Source organism: Eulemur rufifrons, chromosome 15 (assembly GCF_041146395.1).
Source record: "Eulemur rufifrons isolate Redbay chromosome 15, OSU_ERuf_1, whole genome shotgun sequence".
Lineage (NCBI taxonomy): Eukaryota > Metazoa > Chordata > Mammalia > Primates > Lemuridae > Eulemur > Eulemur rufifrons.
The window spans coordinates 9,061,552-9,078,138 of NC_090997.1; the positions used below are offsets into that span (position 1 = coordinate 9,061,552).

The following is a 16,587-nucleotide window of genomic DNA, read 5'->3' on the forward strand; positions in this document are numbered from 1 at the left end:
GAAATCAGGGACCAGAAAGTGAGAAGACAGATCAGCCTGAAACGCAGCTAGCGGGGTGAAGTATATTTCTGCGCGAGGCTCTCTGGCTCAGGGAGGTGAAAAGGCAGTGTTATGGTGACAGAGGGCTTTTCAAACAATGACTGAGGTTCTAATCAAAAGACAAACTATACATGTGTATAGAGGAGAAAGGCTTTTTGCTTCCTGGGTGGCCGTCTTGGCTACACTCACTCATTCCCTCTCACACACAAGTAGTAAATATTGATAACATAACCATAAACATGAAAACCAGCTAACCCTGTTATAGGGGGAGAGTGGTGAATTCTGGTTTGGGTTGTCAGAGCAATTGATAGATGTTTTATAAAGATCATGTCTTATGCTACAAATAAAGTCAGAGTTCATCTATCATGTTTCCAAAATACATTCCCTACTGAACACACTGACAGAAGCCATTTTCATCTTTGTTGGTATAAATCCCTTGAAAATCATATTTGAAAAAGGAAGTGCTGATGGAATTCCCCAACTCCAGGGTGAAGGCAGATGCTGTTGTTCAGGGTTATTATTATCTCTCGTCATAGGATGAAGTCTGATTACATTAAGGTCAGAGGGAAGTGACAGTTAACATTGTTAGATAGGACATTTAAGCATTCTCAGCTCTGTGCTTGACCCTAATTAAACAGACCAAAGAATCTCTTTGATCTAATTCTATTTCTCTTGCATTAGTGTCTATACGTTACCTCCAGAGGGGGCTCTGAGGAGGCCTCTGAATAGTGAAGACATACCTAGGAACTTACAAGTTAGGAAATACAGCACCAGTCTTATAAACACCCGAGTTAGGAATGACCCACATCTATGAAGTCACAAAACTATTGCCACTGATGCAAGAACAGCCCCCAAATCAATGTACCCATCCCTAAGAGAGCTGCTGCAGCTTTTGGAGCCAAACTGAAGCAATTCCATCAAGAGATGAATGTGTGGGGGTCATACTACCTGCTGTCCCTACAATGTAGGGGAAAATTGTACCTGAGAGGGAATTTCCAACACCTTCCCAAGCCTTTCCATGTGGTATGTTGGTCATAACCTCCACAGGATACTGTGATTTCAGTGGGAGCGGAACATTCTGGAAACCAGATGATCTCCTCCACCCCCATTCTGCCACATCATCCAGGAAGAGTTCATTTCAAAGGAAATTCTCAGAAGCATATCATTAAGAAACCAATAAGAGACTGAATCTGCTGCACTTACCAGGCCTGTACCCTCAAGGATAATCAATCTTACCATGACTTTTGTCCTGTCATCTTTGGCCACCCACAAAATGCAAGCCCCTCCAGGCAACTGCCATCTCGTAAATTATTCTCTACTTCCTTGCCCCACCTCAATCTCATCCTTCCACTACTAGCCTCCCTGAGAACTTGTCCCACTCTGCTATCCAGAACCCTCATTCCATTGTAATTAAACTCTCTCATGTGCTCAATATTTTCATGTGATTCTCCTTCAACTTCTTCCCTTCATTGAAATCTTACTTTTCCCTCAAGGACCCTGTCTCCTCTAGAGCCCTATCAAGTGGAGGATATTCATTCTCCCACAACGTAAATATTAGAAGGGCCAGACACAGTGTTGGACTTCTTCTGGTTCTTTGATAGCATTTCTGAAGCACTGTTTCTTAACACTAAAGCCAAATCTTTTCCTCCTTTGAGATCTGTACCATTTGGTCCCACTCTCTGCAATGATGTAATTTAAGGCTGCCCAGTATATATTAATATTTCTTCAATGAGTGAACAAATCACTTGGCTACCCCATGCTGACTTGGGCTCTTGGCTCACGATTTTCCTTCCCACTTCATTTATTGCCAATATCTTGAATGACTTCAACACTCTCAAAGGAACTCCATTTAACAACTCTAGCCTCAACATTCCTTAACCTCCAATGATACGTGTGACCATTTCTGTCTCTACTTCCTCTCCCGCTACTCTGCAATCTGGTACAGTGAGCTTTCTGCCCCTGCACTCTTTGAAACTGCTCTGGCAAAGGGTCACTTCCTACCCAAATCCAACAGACTGTAGTTCTCATCTTACTTGACCACTCTGCAATATCCAGCACTGTTAACCACATTCATCTCCTTGAAACTCAACCTCTAGCCTGGCTCCTGATGTCTTGCTCTCTCTCAACGCTCTCTTGCCTTTCACAGCTCCTCTTTGCTGGTTCTTCTGCCTCAGCCCACTCTGTCAATACTGAGGCTCCTAAGTGTTCTGCCTTCAGTTCTCCTTTCTGCTTTTTCCTTGCTACCCATCTCATTGGACTACCTTATCCACTCTCATGGTGACAACAAGTCAATGGTACATCCATGTCTCTAATTAACCCTTTGCCTTGAGCACCAAAGCTATACATTCACTAGCGTAGACATTCCCATCTCATACTCATTCTCAACATATCTTTCCCTCCAAACCTGCTTCTCTTGATGGATTTGCTGTCTTGGTAAGTGGCATCATATCTACTCAGACACCTGGGAGTAATGCTAGATTGTTCGTCTCATTCCCGTTCTAATCAGTTCTCCTTGCTGTGTACCTCAAATACTTGTCTCATCTTTACACTCCCTCCTGTGGCTGGCTTGGTTCAAGTCCTTATGATTTCTTAGCTTGACTGCTGCTACGATGTTCTACCACCTTCCCTCCAGGATCCAAATTGCTCTGTGCATTGCTACCAGTGGTCTTTCTGTACCAGAAATATGACCATGCTACTCTTCTGTTAGAAAGCCATAATGGCTCCCCACTGCCAAGAAAATAAAGTTCTAAATTTGGAAGTATGGCTTCAGCCTTCTTTCTTGCTAAACACCATCCTATCCACGCAAACCCCACAATCCAGCCAAACCCAATGTTTGCAACATTGCAAACCAGCCACGTGCCCCACACCTCTACACCTTTGCTTGAGAAGTTCCCCAGGCCTCAGTGATCTCTCCTTTCCTTATCTCCCCAGTCCTTTCTCCACTCATGAATACAATTACTCTTTGAAAATGCTGTTAACTACCACCTCTTCCAGACAGGTTTTCCTAAACCTACCTGGGAAGAGTTGACATCCCTCTTCCATGTCCCATGGAACCCTGCGTGCATAGGCACCATAGGTGCCCTTCTAGATTGTGAGCCCCTTATCACAGGAACTGGGGTTCATTTACCTTTTAATTTCCAACATCTTGTACAATGTCTGGTACCTAGCTTAAATTCAATGAATTTTTATTAAATGAATTAATAGGAGCCACCGCTCCTTCAGCTAAGGATAGTCCTTTAAGCTTCCCAGAGCTCCTGTAGTAGAATATCTTATAGTCCTCACTTCATCCGGAATAGCATAACATTTCATGTGTTCTACAGAGGAAACATATGATTGGTGAAAGAATAATGTTTTATTTCCCAAGTCTGGGTAAGGCTGTGTGTGGCAAGAAAAAAGGCTGTGAGAGAAATAGAAAAAGAGAGAGAGTGGGAGAGAGAGAGAGAGAAACACAGAAAGAGAGAGGGGAAGAGAGAGAGGAAGAGAGAAAGAGGGAGAGAGAGAAAGAAAGGGAGAGAAAAGAAGAGAGAGAAAGAGGGAAAGGGGGAGAGCAAAAGAGAAAGAGAAAGAGAGAGAGGAGGAGAGACAGAGAGAGGGAGACAGAGGGGAGGGAAGGAGGGGTGGAGAGAGAGAGAGAGAAAGAGAGAGAGGAAGAGAGGGAGAGAAAGGGAGAGAGAGACCTTCTCTTTCCTAACAGGGATTGTACTCTTGGCATCCAAAGCTGGAATACAGAATATATTTTTTTCATGGAAACAATGATAAAAATAATGATTAAATTACATAATTCCTATATTTATTCAACTTTATGGGCCACATTACTATACAGTTACATTATGGGCTTTAAAGTTATATAATTCAGTGAAATCAGGGACTACACTAGTATCTTGGCAGTCCTGGAAGACTTACTAGCTGTGGTGGATACTGTGATATGCTATCCAGATACCTCTTTGAGAATGAAGAACTCATTCCTCCAGCTGTGGGGAGCATATTAGAGGAAAATGCTGTCAACCCTATTTGGGGATTTTCTCAGCCAGCAGAACTGCCTCATTTAAAGCCATGCTCCTTATAGGGGTAGGCCCACATCCGATGACTGATGGTCAGGAGGGTGGAAAAATCTTGTCACCTTGTTTCAACTCGGGCACTTCTGAAAGGCCTGCTTAACTCCAGAGCCCTTTGTAAGGTCAGCGGAGGCCTTTGTCAGCTGGCAGTGTTGCAACACAGCTCATCTTCTTCTTCCCCCAAGTCTGGCTCCCGTCCTCTCACTTCCACAGGTGCTGGCCCAGGGTCACTCCCTAATGAACATCCAGCTCAGACTCTGCTCCCCAGGGACTCTGACCTGCCTGTGTTTGGGAAAGCGCCATCTGAGCTCAAAATATACACCAAGTCATTTTTGGATGTAATATTTAATAAAATGAAAATGATATGTGTTCTGACTCAGTCTTAGTGTTTATGATCTTTTATCCTAGAGTCGAAAGATAGGGTTCCCATGCCCAGAACCACAGTTAACTTTTCTACTGCATACAAGTAAACCGCTCTGGGCAGTTGGTCTTCCATTATCGTGTTGTTAGGCTACTCTACCAGCCCTGAGTGGAGTGCCCTATCCCTAGTAGTTTTTGAAAGAAGGTTTGAAGGTATCCCTCCTATGTGAAGAATTCATTTGCTTGAGCAGGCAATACCCAACTTACTTTATGGACATAACCGAATATAAATATAGCCTTTCACTCCAAACTTCAGGATGAGGTGAGAAAAATGGGTATATTCCTTCTACAACTGGGTGGGAAGAGGGGGATGTTGGTCTGCATTCTACCTGTTTTCTCTTGGTGATTCTAGAACAACACTCATTTATGCTGATGAAAATAAACAAAGAGGTAAACAATACAACACAAGTAACTCTTTTTCCCTTTCAGGTTCATTCCATCTGGCAATATCTTCCTTTCCACTCTCCCCTTCACTGTCATCAGTCATTCCCCTGCTGGATACCAGAGTCATGGTTTTCCTTTACATGTCCAACCCATCTGTCACCTTGGGCAATTTCAATGTCTATAGGGAATAGGTGTACATTTTGCCAAACTATACTACTTTCTGGCTGTTTGATGCCTCTAGTTCTTTGAATCCTCCACAGGTTTAGAATCTATGTTTTTCCTCCTGATCATGCCCTCTTTTCCACTAAGAATCTAAAACTGATGACTGACTGGACTATCGTTTTGCAAAAATCTCCAGCTATTCAGGCCCTTTTCCTGAGCATTCCTTACACTGAAAGACAGCTTTATATACCCACTTATCTCCCCCACTAGATTAAACACTTCTGAGGAACTCGAAGATGATGACTTAAAGTTGAAGAATTTATTGGGATCAAAAAGACTACTATTATAGATACACAGACATTCAGGAATGGGTCTGAGTCTTGATTTTGGACCTGAAAGCAGAGATCTGTGCACTGGCTTACTCTGGCCTGTGCATCCTCCTCCCCTCCCCACCTCACTCTCCCCAATCCCCCTTTTCAGGTGTAATTTAGTCATTTCATCTAATCTATAGACCTTCAAATAGGAAGGATGCAAAGATGCATTTCTCTGAGGCAGCATTTAGAATAACCCTTGACTAACTGGTCAGGCCGTGTTCTGCAGAAGTGCTATTGGCCACAGAGCTATAGAGAAGGCAATGGTCCATTTCTTTAATTGTGTTTATGGGGAAATGCAAAGATGAAAAGTGTAGTCAGTTCTAAAAGAGAAGGTGAAAAGGATCATGAGAGATGTGAAAAGCAAAGGTTGGCATTTGTGCCTGAGGCTTACAAGAAAGCAAGCTGGAAAGAGCCTTAGAAATAATGTGATCTTTATTCTTTTTCTCTGGTTGTTTATGAGCAAGTTTTGCTTCCATTGACTTCTCCTTGAGCTTTTCTTTTTAACTTAGTGGACTATTGGGTATACTAAGCCTTTATAAGCAATAGCTTTTGGTCTTGAGAGCATCCCTTGAGCAACAGTAAAACAAAGTCAAGGAACTGAGTCAAGATTTGAAGCAGCATCTCATGGAAGCTCCAGCTCCCCTGTTCTCCTGCCTGTGTCTACAGCTGCATCATTGGAATCTAAGTGCCAGGCGCACTTGGAAAGTGGGAAGAGAGCAAAGAAGCAGCCTTCCTGTATCCCATAAAGACCTGCTGTGGGTTCCCCCCACAATACCTCTTCATGCTCCTCTCCTCTTCTCTGCTTCCATTACACCTACACTAGTCTATTATATTTCCTGAACCATTTACATGGTCTCTAGGAACCTCACCTCCAATATACCCTAAAGGGTTGTTTCAAAAATACCTCCCCAGGGCACAGCTATCACCACAGCCCCTTCTTCTTTGTAGTTCCCTTATAATCAAATGAAAAAAATTCCCTGGCTTGGCATTCAAAGATTTCCACAGCACGGGCCCATCTATTCAATAGAGAAATGTAGGAAATTAAAACAATATGCTTGAATCTCTGACTCAGGTGGGGCAAAGGCAATATATGTAACCTAAACATTTGTATCCCCGTAACATGCTGAAATAAAAAAAAAAAAACAATATGAAAGCATACAAAGTAAAAAGGGGAACTTCTCATGTATTCCTCTTCTCCCTCTCCCTGAAGCAACCTCCTAGTGATTTCCCACTTATTTTTCTAGCCCTATTTCTTCAGGCTGCTTGTACACCTCCAAGGCCCCAGCTAAACAAATACCTTTGTCAACTCTACATGATTTTCCTTGCTTCCTTGTTCCTAAGCCTTTGCTCATGTTATCCTTTCTAAAATTTTTATTTTTTAAATTGTAAATCAACAGATTATAGTTGTATATATTTATGAGGTACAATGTGATGTCATGATTTATGAAGACAATGTAAAATAATCAAATAAAGCTAATTAACATATCCATTGCCTCAAGTACTTATTTTTCTTGTGGTGAGAATGTTTGAAATTTACTCTCTTAGCAATTTAAAAATGTACATTATTATTTATCATATTCACTATGCTGTGCAAGATGCTGAGTAAAAGAAATAATAAGTAAGAATGATGTTCACATCATTCTTATTAAAGTTCTCCCCGTCTTTGACTTCCCATAGCATTTCTTCCAGCTCTTGCAAAAGCACTTGTTATTTTATTCTCCAGTCTCTACCATATAAATGCAAGCTTCCCAAGCCAGACACCATTTCTCAGTACATCTTGGTACTGCCTACAACATGTACCCTGGGTCCTTCCATGCACATTTGTGGGGATTCAGCAGATTCTCAGGGAGTGGGGAGGGGAAAAGGGGCTGGAGCCTCCAGGCTACAGCTTTGGCTTTCAATTCACCTTTTAAAATGTCAATGCATCACCTGTGATAAACGAGTTCTGTTAGCATCTCCAAGAGTTAAAGGATGTGGTGAGTCATCATGGCTTTTGGAATACTGACTGGTTTCAGGTGATTATTTGGAACTCAGAGAACTAAAACAGAAAGAAGGAGAAGGAAAAAAAAACAAAAACAAAAACCAAAACAACCTAACCTTAAAACTCCTCCTATTTTAAAGAGAACAATATGACTCTTTTCAAACCGTGGAGCTGAACAATCCTTCTCATTATTTGCATGAAACTAAAACAGACATCTAAACTCCAAAACAACAACCAAAAGCCCCAAAGCCCCTAACCTTCCCCTGCCTTGGCAGGCTGCTTGCACAGTGACTCCCCAGGGCTCTCTAGTGAACCATGAATTTGGTGTCATTTTCCAATTTGAAGGGACTTACTTTCAGCATAAAGTGAAAGTGAGTGGAAGAAGGGGAGAGGGATCACGAAGGGGAGACAGTTTCATCAAAGTCTCAGAGACAGTCAGATTTACTTGCTTTCTGCATTAGAAACAGCCCAGTGATGGTTAATAGAAACTGACAACACCTACATAAGGCAGAAATACTTTCAAAACAACAAGCTTATTAATTTTTGTATTTGGTTTAGTTTATACAAGCTTCTTATATATAAAATAATACAATAATAAAAGGCTAATCAGTTCCTCGAATCTTAAATATTGTAGTGAACTATCCCATTACCTGTTGTGCTGCATTGATTCACCTGCAACAATTTCCATCCTATTTGTGGTTTTGCCAGAAAATAAAATCAATCCCCCATCAGTCCCTCCCCCAAATGGTCAGATCATTATCAGTCTACTTGTGAGCCTGCTCCTATTTAAAGTTATTGCGAGAAATATATCCAAAGACAGTTAAGACAACTCAAAAACCCTTTCAGATATAAGACTCTGCTCCAAAACTTTTACCTCATTTGTACTTGGACTTTACAAACAATTTCCATTATTTTTTCAGTGATTTTCTATTCAAGTAAACTTAATTTATTCTCCAAACTAAACTATAGTTTGTCTCAATAACAGTATCAAGGGAGGAAAAGAGTTACTGAAAAAGCTGACTATAATTAGAAGGGAGGAGAGAGATCATGAGATGCTGTGGGGAAGAAGAATTATGACAAGAGAGATGGTGTGGGCAAGAAGAAGTAGAAATAGAAAAGGTCTGGCATACAGCAAGGGGCTGGGCAGTGGTATCTGAGGCCATTTCTGCCCTGGTGTGTCTTTGGAACAGGCCAGCAAACAGGTCCCTCCACCATGAGCCGTGGGGTTCTAACGTGGGTACTCACTGTGACCTTTCATTTCAACAGAGTTGCCAACACTGTGTTCTCTGCAGCAAACAATGCCAGCTGGGGGGACTGTGGGGCCAGGGAGGCACTCACTGTCCCTTATCTCCATGAAGGGCCTCACTAGCCACCCAGAGACCTGTGAGCCAATCCTCATCCTTACCCCCACAGCCATTAGCCACTGATCCCTGTCCACTGATCCCTGTCCACTGGACCTTGTAAATGCTTCCCATCCCCACCTCTCCCTCATCCCTCATCCCCATCCTTTGGCCTGGATTACCGCAATGATCTCCTAACTGGTCCTGCAGTCTTAGTGTCCTCTGTCAATTCCTTCGCACCTGTCAATCAACCTGTCTTTCCAGCCTCTCACTCCTCAGATACCAACCATACCTGGACTTTTCACTTCCTAAAATGCTTCTTTCTACCACAAAGACCTGGAAAGCTATTTAAGCCATTGATTCTCTTTGCTTGAAATATTCCTTTCAGCCACATTTCTACTCTCACTCCCCTTTTTGAATCTTTCTGGTCTTAATGGGATTCAAGGTTCCTGGTATGTGCTCCCTCAGTAATACAGAGGTATACTTTTATAATCAATTGTTCAGTGGCTCTCTTCTCTGTCAGTCTGTCAGTACTGTGAGGCCAGAGGCTGTGTTTGTCCATCTATGTCTTCATAGTAAAACAAAAACTTGTAGGATTAAGATCAAATGAGTTAACTCAAGCAGAGAATTTAGAAAAGTACCTAGTACTACAGGCTACATAAACTTTGGCCATAATAATAATAATTAGCACTGTACCTAGAACAAAGTGTGTGCTCAATCAACATATGTGGAATGAAAGCTGAATGAATAAATGGATGGATAAACTAATGAATTTTATCCAATCCAGATGGCCTCCTTTTTTTTTCCAACCAGCTATTTTTATAACAGAGTATGGCAAAGGTGTAGAGAAGACAATCACAGAGAGGAATCCTTAATTTTCCCTGTTTATTGCCGCCATGACAAGTGGTAAAAATAGCCATTTTGGGTTCCTGAGATTTTGAATGCATTCTATAGTGTTGCTGAAGAAATATTCAAAGCAAGAGATTTGGAATTAAGAGATAAAGGAATATAATATCACAAATATATTTCCATGTTTCTCATCTTGTCTTCATTAACTACAAAATGTGCTTATTAATGAGTACCATACTTTTTAATTATTCCCAGGGTAAATCCTTTAGAAAACCATGCATGTCAGGTAGTCCACCCCAACAAATGTTTATATAGAAAATTTCAACTTATGTTGCTAAAAAGGGAAGCTCTTCTATCATTTATTCTAGTATGTAACACTGCACATTTCTCAGTGTTTTCAAGGAAAAGGCATCAGTCATATGACTGTACACCACATGCTGCTGGTCGAACAGAAAGAGAAACATACACTAGAAATAGGAAAGGTAGCTCCGAATTGGCTCAACCCTGTCAAATCCTATTATCTGACAAAGTGTTGTTAATTTAGTATCACTCCTTTAAGGCTGTGATAATATTTTTAAATGATTTTGCTGCAGATAGCTCATTTGGATTTAGAAATAAACATTTCGTCATCATATCAGTAATGTGACATCTGACCTTATTCTTTCCCTCTTATACCAGACGATCAGACAAAAGTGTCTAAGCCTTTCTCTAAAGTTAACTTTTCTACTGTTGCCCTGACCCATCTATTTCTGCCTCTAAACTCTGTGAAAACTCATAAAACTCATACGTGGTTTTCTCAGTTCAGTCATCAATTTGGGAAATGCATATTTAAGAGATTTGGTAGTTATAAAAAATAATTCTAACAAATGAATTATTAGAGCCTTCATCATTGCACATTCAAAACTGAAGGATGCTATACTGAAATTCATTACAACGAGGAATACTGGAAATGTAGGCAACTGACCTGTTTTTTTGTGGAGCAAGCTGGATCTGTACCCCGAAGTGCTAAAGTCCTGGGCTTGTGTGGGAGCTGAGGACAGCAACATTCTCTGACCTTCTTCTGGGTTCCTAGGTGGGAAGGGCGAGTTCTGGGAGCGTCTGAATTCACTTCTATCCATTCTGGATGAGTGGAGAGCATCCTGAGCTTTCTTCTTTTCCTTTTTTAACATGTTGACCAGAATATCTGAAACTTGACTTAAGGATTTAATGACTCATTATAGATTATAGAAATCAAAACAGAGGCATCCCAAATGCACTTGATATTTCCAATAATTGCTATTTATCGCATGGCAAAGAACGACTATGGGAAGACTTCAACTTCCTGAAGCCCTATCTATAGTTATGGACAATTTAGGAGGCCATTAGTCTTTCAATATGGCACCCTTAAATGAAAAATTATAAAACCCAAAGGTCTTTAAAATGTTCTGAGTTTAAACCACTTAAGTCTTAAAATTTTTATGAAAGAGTTTATAACAAGTAAAATGAACACTGAGTAGTAGCAGGCAATGGAGCTATGTCTACATCTGTGAGTAAATATGTCTTTTATCTGGGAAGATCACGCATCTGGCTCAGGAGGCAGCAGGAGGAGGGGGAGGACAGTGACCGCCGCCCGCCCCCACCTGGCAGATCAGCCAGCTCAATCCTGGTGGCCAGTGTGGTGACAGATGTGCAGCCAGAGCACCCCCATGTCCAGCAAATGCCTATTTAGAGTATATTCAAATGGGGGCTGGAAGTCACTTTTTTTTTAAGTCTCTATTTTTGGTCTCAAATACAACTGAAAAGAAGTGAGTTATTAGCATAGACATATCATTTTACAATGCACCTTTTGTGGCCCATTTAGATATGCCAGAAACATTGATGATAAGTGATAAAACCACTCTATTCTACCCTACTTCTTCACTATCCATTCAAAGCTCCAGATGCCCAGAACTCTAAGAGATTTTTGCCCCATCTACCAGGAGGAAAGACTATAACCTCTCTTGAGAATCTCAGAACTCTAATTGCATATGCAGTGAGATGAATTCAAGACCTTCACCATTCCCAGAGATGGCTTCATTAAAATAACAGTCTCAAGAAACATGGGGACAGTGTGGGAGAGAAGACTGCTCCTCAGAAAGGCGGGGAGGCACCCAGATTACACCTATTCTTTTTTTTTTTATTTCAGCTTATTATAGGGGTACAAAAGTTCAGGTTATGTATATTGCCCATGCCCCCCCATCCCCTCAAGTCTGAGCTTCAAGCGTGTCCATTCCCTAGACAGTGCACATTGCACTCATCATGTAGGTATGCACCCATCCCTTCCCCTATCCCCACCCCCCCCCAGTCAGAACTTCAAGCATGTCCATTCCCCAGACAGTGCGCATCACACTCATCAAGTAGGTATACACCCATCCTCGCCCCCCAGACCCCACCTCTGTCCGATACTCAATTGGTGTTATTCCCAAATGTGCACTTAGGTGATGATCAGGGAAACCAGTTTGCTGGTGAGTACATGTGGTGCTTATTTTTCCATTCTTGGGATACTTCACTTAATAGAATGGGTTCCAACTCTCTCCAGGAGAACCAAAGAGATGCCATATCGCCATTATTTCTAATAGCTGAGTAATATTCCATGGTATACATATACCACGTTTTGCTAATCCATTCATGAATTGATGGGCATTTGGGTTGTTTCCACATCTTTGTGATTGTGAATTGTGCTGCTATAAACATTCGGGTGCAGGTGTCTTTTTTATAGAATGACTTTTGTTCTTCTGGGTAGATGCCCAATAATGGGATTGCTAGATCGAATGGTAGGTCTACTTGAATCTGTTTAAGGTATCTCCATATCGTTTTCCACAGGGGTTGCACTAGTTTGCAGTCCCACCAGCAGTGTATGAATGTTCCTGTCTCTCCGCATCCACGCCAACATGTGTTGTTTTGGGACTTTTTGATAAAGGCCATTCTCCCTGGAGTTAAGTGATATCTCATTGTGGTTTTGATTTGCATTTCCCTGATGATTAGAGATGTTGAACATTTTTTCATTTGTTTGTTAGCCATTTTACAGACTTAAACCTTAGGTGTGAAACTATTAGAATTCTAGAAGAAAATGTAGGAAAGACTCTTACAGACATTGGCCTAGGCAAAGAATTTATGAAGAAGACCCCTAAGGCAATCACAGCAACAACAAAAATAAATAAATGGGACCTGATTAAATTAAAAAGCCAAAGAAACAGTCATGAAAGTAAACAGACAACCTACAGAATGGGAAAAAATTTTCGCATACTACACATCAGATAAAGGTTTGATAACAAGAATCTATTTAGAACTCAGGAAAATCAGTAAGAAAAAAATCAAACAACCCTATCAAAAAGTGGGCAAAGGACATGAATAGAAATTTTTCAGATTGCACCTATTCTTGGGCAAGTAATGTGGAATTCACTTGACCTCCATCTTCCTCCTCAGCTCTGATTCCCAGTTAGTGATTTCTGGAAGGATAATCAACTTTTCTCTCACAATCTCTGACGTGGCTTCCATTTCTTGCCTCAAAAACAAACCAACCGACCAACGATGCACTTACCAAAGATGTTCAAAGCTTCTTAGCGTCTAAGCATTAGCATGACAGAGAAGAACAGGGCTCTGCCCAGATCACTCACATCTCTTTGTGAGGAACTGATTGCCAGTGTCATTGTACACCTGCATTGGTTCATGGACTGTAACGGCAATATCCATTCATTCACTCATTCACTGATACTTGTTGGAGCTTGTACTATGCGCCAGGCACTATTCTAGGCATTGGCACAGAGCAGTGAGAAAGCAGACTCGTTTCCTGCTCTCATGAAGCAGACGTCCTACTGGGGAAAGGTGGATCTCACACAAGCATGCATACACATACACAACATTAGAGAGTAACAACAGTGCGCCAGGTAGCTAATTTTTAAAAGGAGTGACCATGTGGCTGTTCTATATTGGGTACTAAAAGAGGCCTTTCTAAGAGTGACCTTTCAGCTGAGAGCTGAATGACAAGAAAAACCAGCCAGAGGAAGAGCATCTAAGCAGAGGAAATGGCTAAATCCCTAAAGAGAGATGGGCCTGGCAGTGGTTCCTAATACGGTAATCATGTGCCCCTACATCCTACGATGCACAGGACAGCCCCACAGCAAAGAACTGTCCAGCCCCTAATGTCAACAGTGCTGAGGCTGAGGAACCCTGTGTTAGAAAAACAGCAAGAAGGTAAGTGTGACTGAGCATAACATATACACGGGACGAGGGGTAAGAAATGAGGTCAGAGGGTGAGCCGGGGCCGGAACATGGAGGGCCTGGAAAACCAGAGCAAGGAGTTTGGATTTTATTCTAAGTATCATGGGAAGGCCCTCGAAGATTTTAATCCAGTGATGTGTTATGATTTACATTTCATAAAAATCACAATACAAATCTATCTCCTTTGCCGCCGCCCTCCTTCTCGCCTTTCCTCTGTCTTCTTCCCTCCCCATTTCCGTCTAAGGGAATGGCTTTGTGCCAAGCACTGTGCTGGGTATTGAATAACCTGTTATATGTTTTGTGAAGCGGGGTCTGAACTTTATTCAAACTGATGATGTCACTCAAATGACACATTTTCACCCCCTTTGCAAGAAGGTTTAATGTTGTTCACAGTCATTTTAGTTGCATTACTACCTTTTGTTAAGCTCAAGTATAATTTTTTTTTTTTCCTGGAAGCCGTATCTTTCCCATTCTTCCTGTCACGGTGTTAGCCTTCTGGGTTCTATAAAGAAAGATATAAAAATATCCTCCAACCTAACTCTGTGTAACTATAAAATTTCAGGAGCCTCTCTTGGTTATTAGCATAAGCTTTGAGATGATTAAATCTCAACTGCTGTTTTTCCTTCCTCTGGATTTGCTCATTGTCTGCACAGTCATAGCTTCCATTATAGAACACTCTATGGTGCTCAAAGCACTTTCCGGTTTTGCTCAGCATGGTGAGCTTGGAAGGGTGGGTTTGATGCTCCTGCTCCTGAAGAGCAGAAAGCAGCTTCATCAAGTAGTTACAGAGCTAATAAATGAAGAGCTAGGATTTCAATGCAGGTATGAATTTAAGTGCAGTGTTCTTTCCACTATGACCCTTACCCACCGTCAGTCTGAATCTGAGTCTCCGAAGGAGGGGCCCTGTTTGAATCATTCTGTTGGGAGAGGAGCTAGCGTAGCCCCATGTGAAGAGCGGCATCTGGATTCGCCACAGTGAAGAAGGGAGGTGACGCACGTCTCTCCTTCACTCTTAAAAATAAACATATTAGACAAGCCAAGACTGTCTCTCTCTGTCATATCTCATTTCATTCCCCCATATGAACGCACAGACACTCATAAGCCCAGAAAGGGATTAAGAAGTTGGTAGGAGTATTTAGGGGAGAAGATCCTAGACTAAGATCAAGGCCAGGAAAAGAAGCAGAGCTCAGAGTGGGGCTGGGGCCAGGACTGAGGTCCGGGCTGAGACCATCCCTAGAGATGGACAGATTAAGAGGAAGGAAAAGGAATGCAAGGGTGACAACATTTGTGGGCAGCGCTCACAGACAAGGGCTGTGTGAGTGTGATTCACAGTTGCACCCACTCTCACTGGTCAGATAACAAAGCGGCTAATACTCGCTTGGATCTGGCACCCAGGCTCTGCTAATAATCAACTAAAATTAGACTAAAGTTAATTAGGCAGCGTGCCTATCTCTTATTTGGTTTGTTTCTACTTTGTTTTACTGGATTTCCTTTCTGTAGACTATTTTTACGCATTTTTCACAACAGTTGAAGCAAAGTGTCCTAATCTTAAAAATTAACGAAAACATTTGCTTATAAAGAACTGACCGAGATGATTTCTTGTGCAAGTTCAAATTCCGCAAGTGTAATGAAAATATCAAATCTTTTACAAGAAGCTGGAAAGATAAAATGAGAAATAATACTGAAGAAATACTGGGGAGTCCTGAGGTCTAACCAACCCAACAGGGGCTCTTCAGAAGCAACCACTAGTCTCCACCTGGAGGCCGTGCACACTCCCAGGGCTGCTACCACTTTCAGCACCCAAAATACACCGCGTCTTGGAGCCAATATGAATTCTATCTTGAACACTCATCTATACTCACTTCCAAATTTGGGAACATTTGTAAGTGGAACCCAAACCAGTAGATCTGGCTTTTAAATAAAAAGTTACATTTAAATCAATCTCTGCTCTTCTCAAGCTAAATACCATTTGTCATTTTTCAGCCATCATTTGAGTTTCACCCACACACCAGCCACAAATTCTGGGCCGTGGTGAGGCTGTGGTCAGCCCGGTGTCCGGTCAGCTAGCTAAAGATAACCAGCTAACTGACTGGCTCGGGACTGAAACAGAGAGCACCACAGAGTAGACAAAAAAATATATTTAAAAAATTTTAATGTTAAGAGATGGTATAAAAAAGCCCATGCTTTTCAATAAACTGAAATGTTTCTCTGCAAGAGTAACTATATCAGACTCAAAACAAGTAAAATCTTTTTTCTTTTATAGCAAGTCTGTTTTTCACTGGTTGCTACATTTTGTTTGCTGAAGGGACGTTTTCCTTCTCAATGGAAAGAAGCACTGTGAACTAGAAGCAGGGTGGGGGTCAGTGATGTGGCTGGGGGGACACGTCTACCTGTTTACACTCCCCCTCTCAAGCCAGTAGAGTGAAAGTTTCTCACCTTTTCAGAAAGGATACTGATTTCATTATCTCTCTGCTTTAGAATATCTCGTAGCTTTTTATATTCTTCCTCCTTTAATGGTTCTTGGCAGTCTTGGTCTTTGCTTTCAGAGGAGACTGTACTATTTCCAAGGATCTTCTTGTCATTCAATAGTTTCTGTAAGATGAAATAAGAGCTGAGCGCCTATACCTCTATTCCAAATTTCTTTGTTTCTTTGATTTTTTTCCTTTAACAGTTCCCTGCACACATCAGGCACGCATACCCTTTTTTGCTCCTTGTCTTCAAAATACAGTGGCTTTTACTTGGGC

General features: G+C 41.6%; 1 protein-coding gene across 1 annotated transcript in view; it reads right to left on the bottom strand.

Annotated features, from left to right (window-relative positions):
• Positions 1-16,587, bottom strand: part of KIF6 (kinesin family member 6) — a 372,644-nt gene that overhangs the window by 159,792 nt on the left and 196,265 nt on the right. Inside the window, exons 12-13 of the mRNA XM_069488531.1 lie at positions 16,297-16,435; positions 10,569-10,787 (exon numbers count right to left, since the gene is read on the bottom strand). Coding sequence (XP_069344632.1) covers positions 10,569-10,787; positions 16,297-16,435 — 358 coding nt within the window. The remainder of the gene's footprint in view (positions 1-10,568; positions 10,788-16,296; positions 16,436-16,587) is intronic.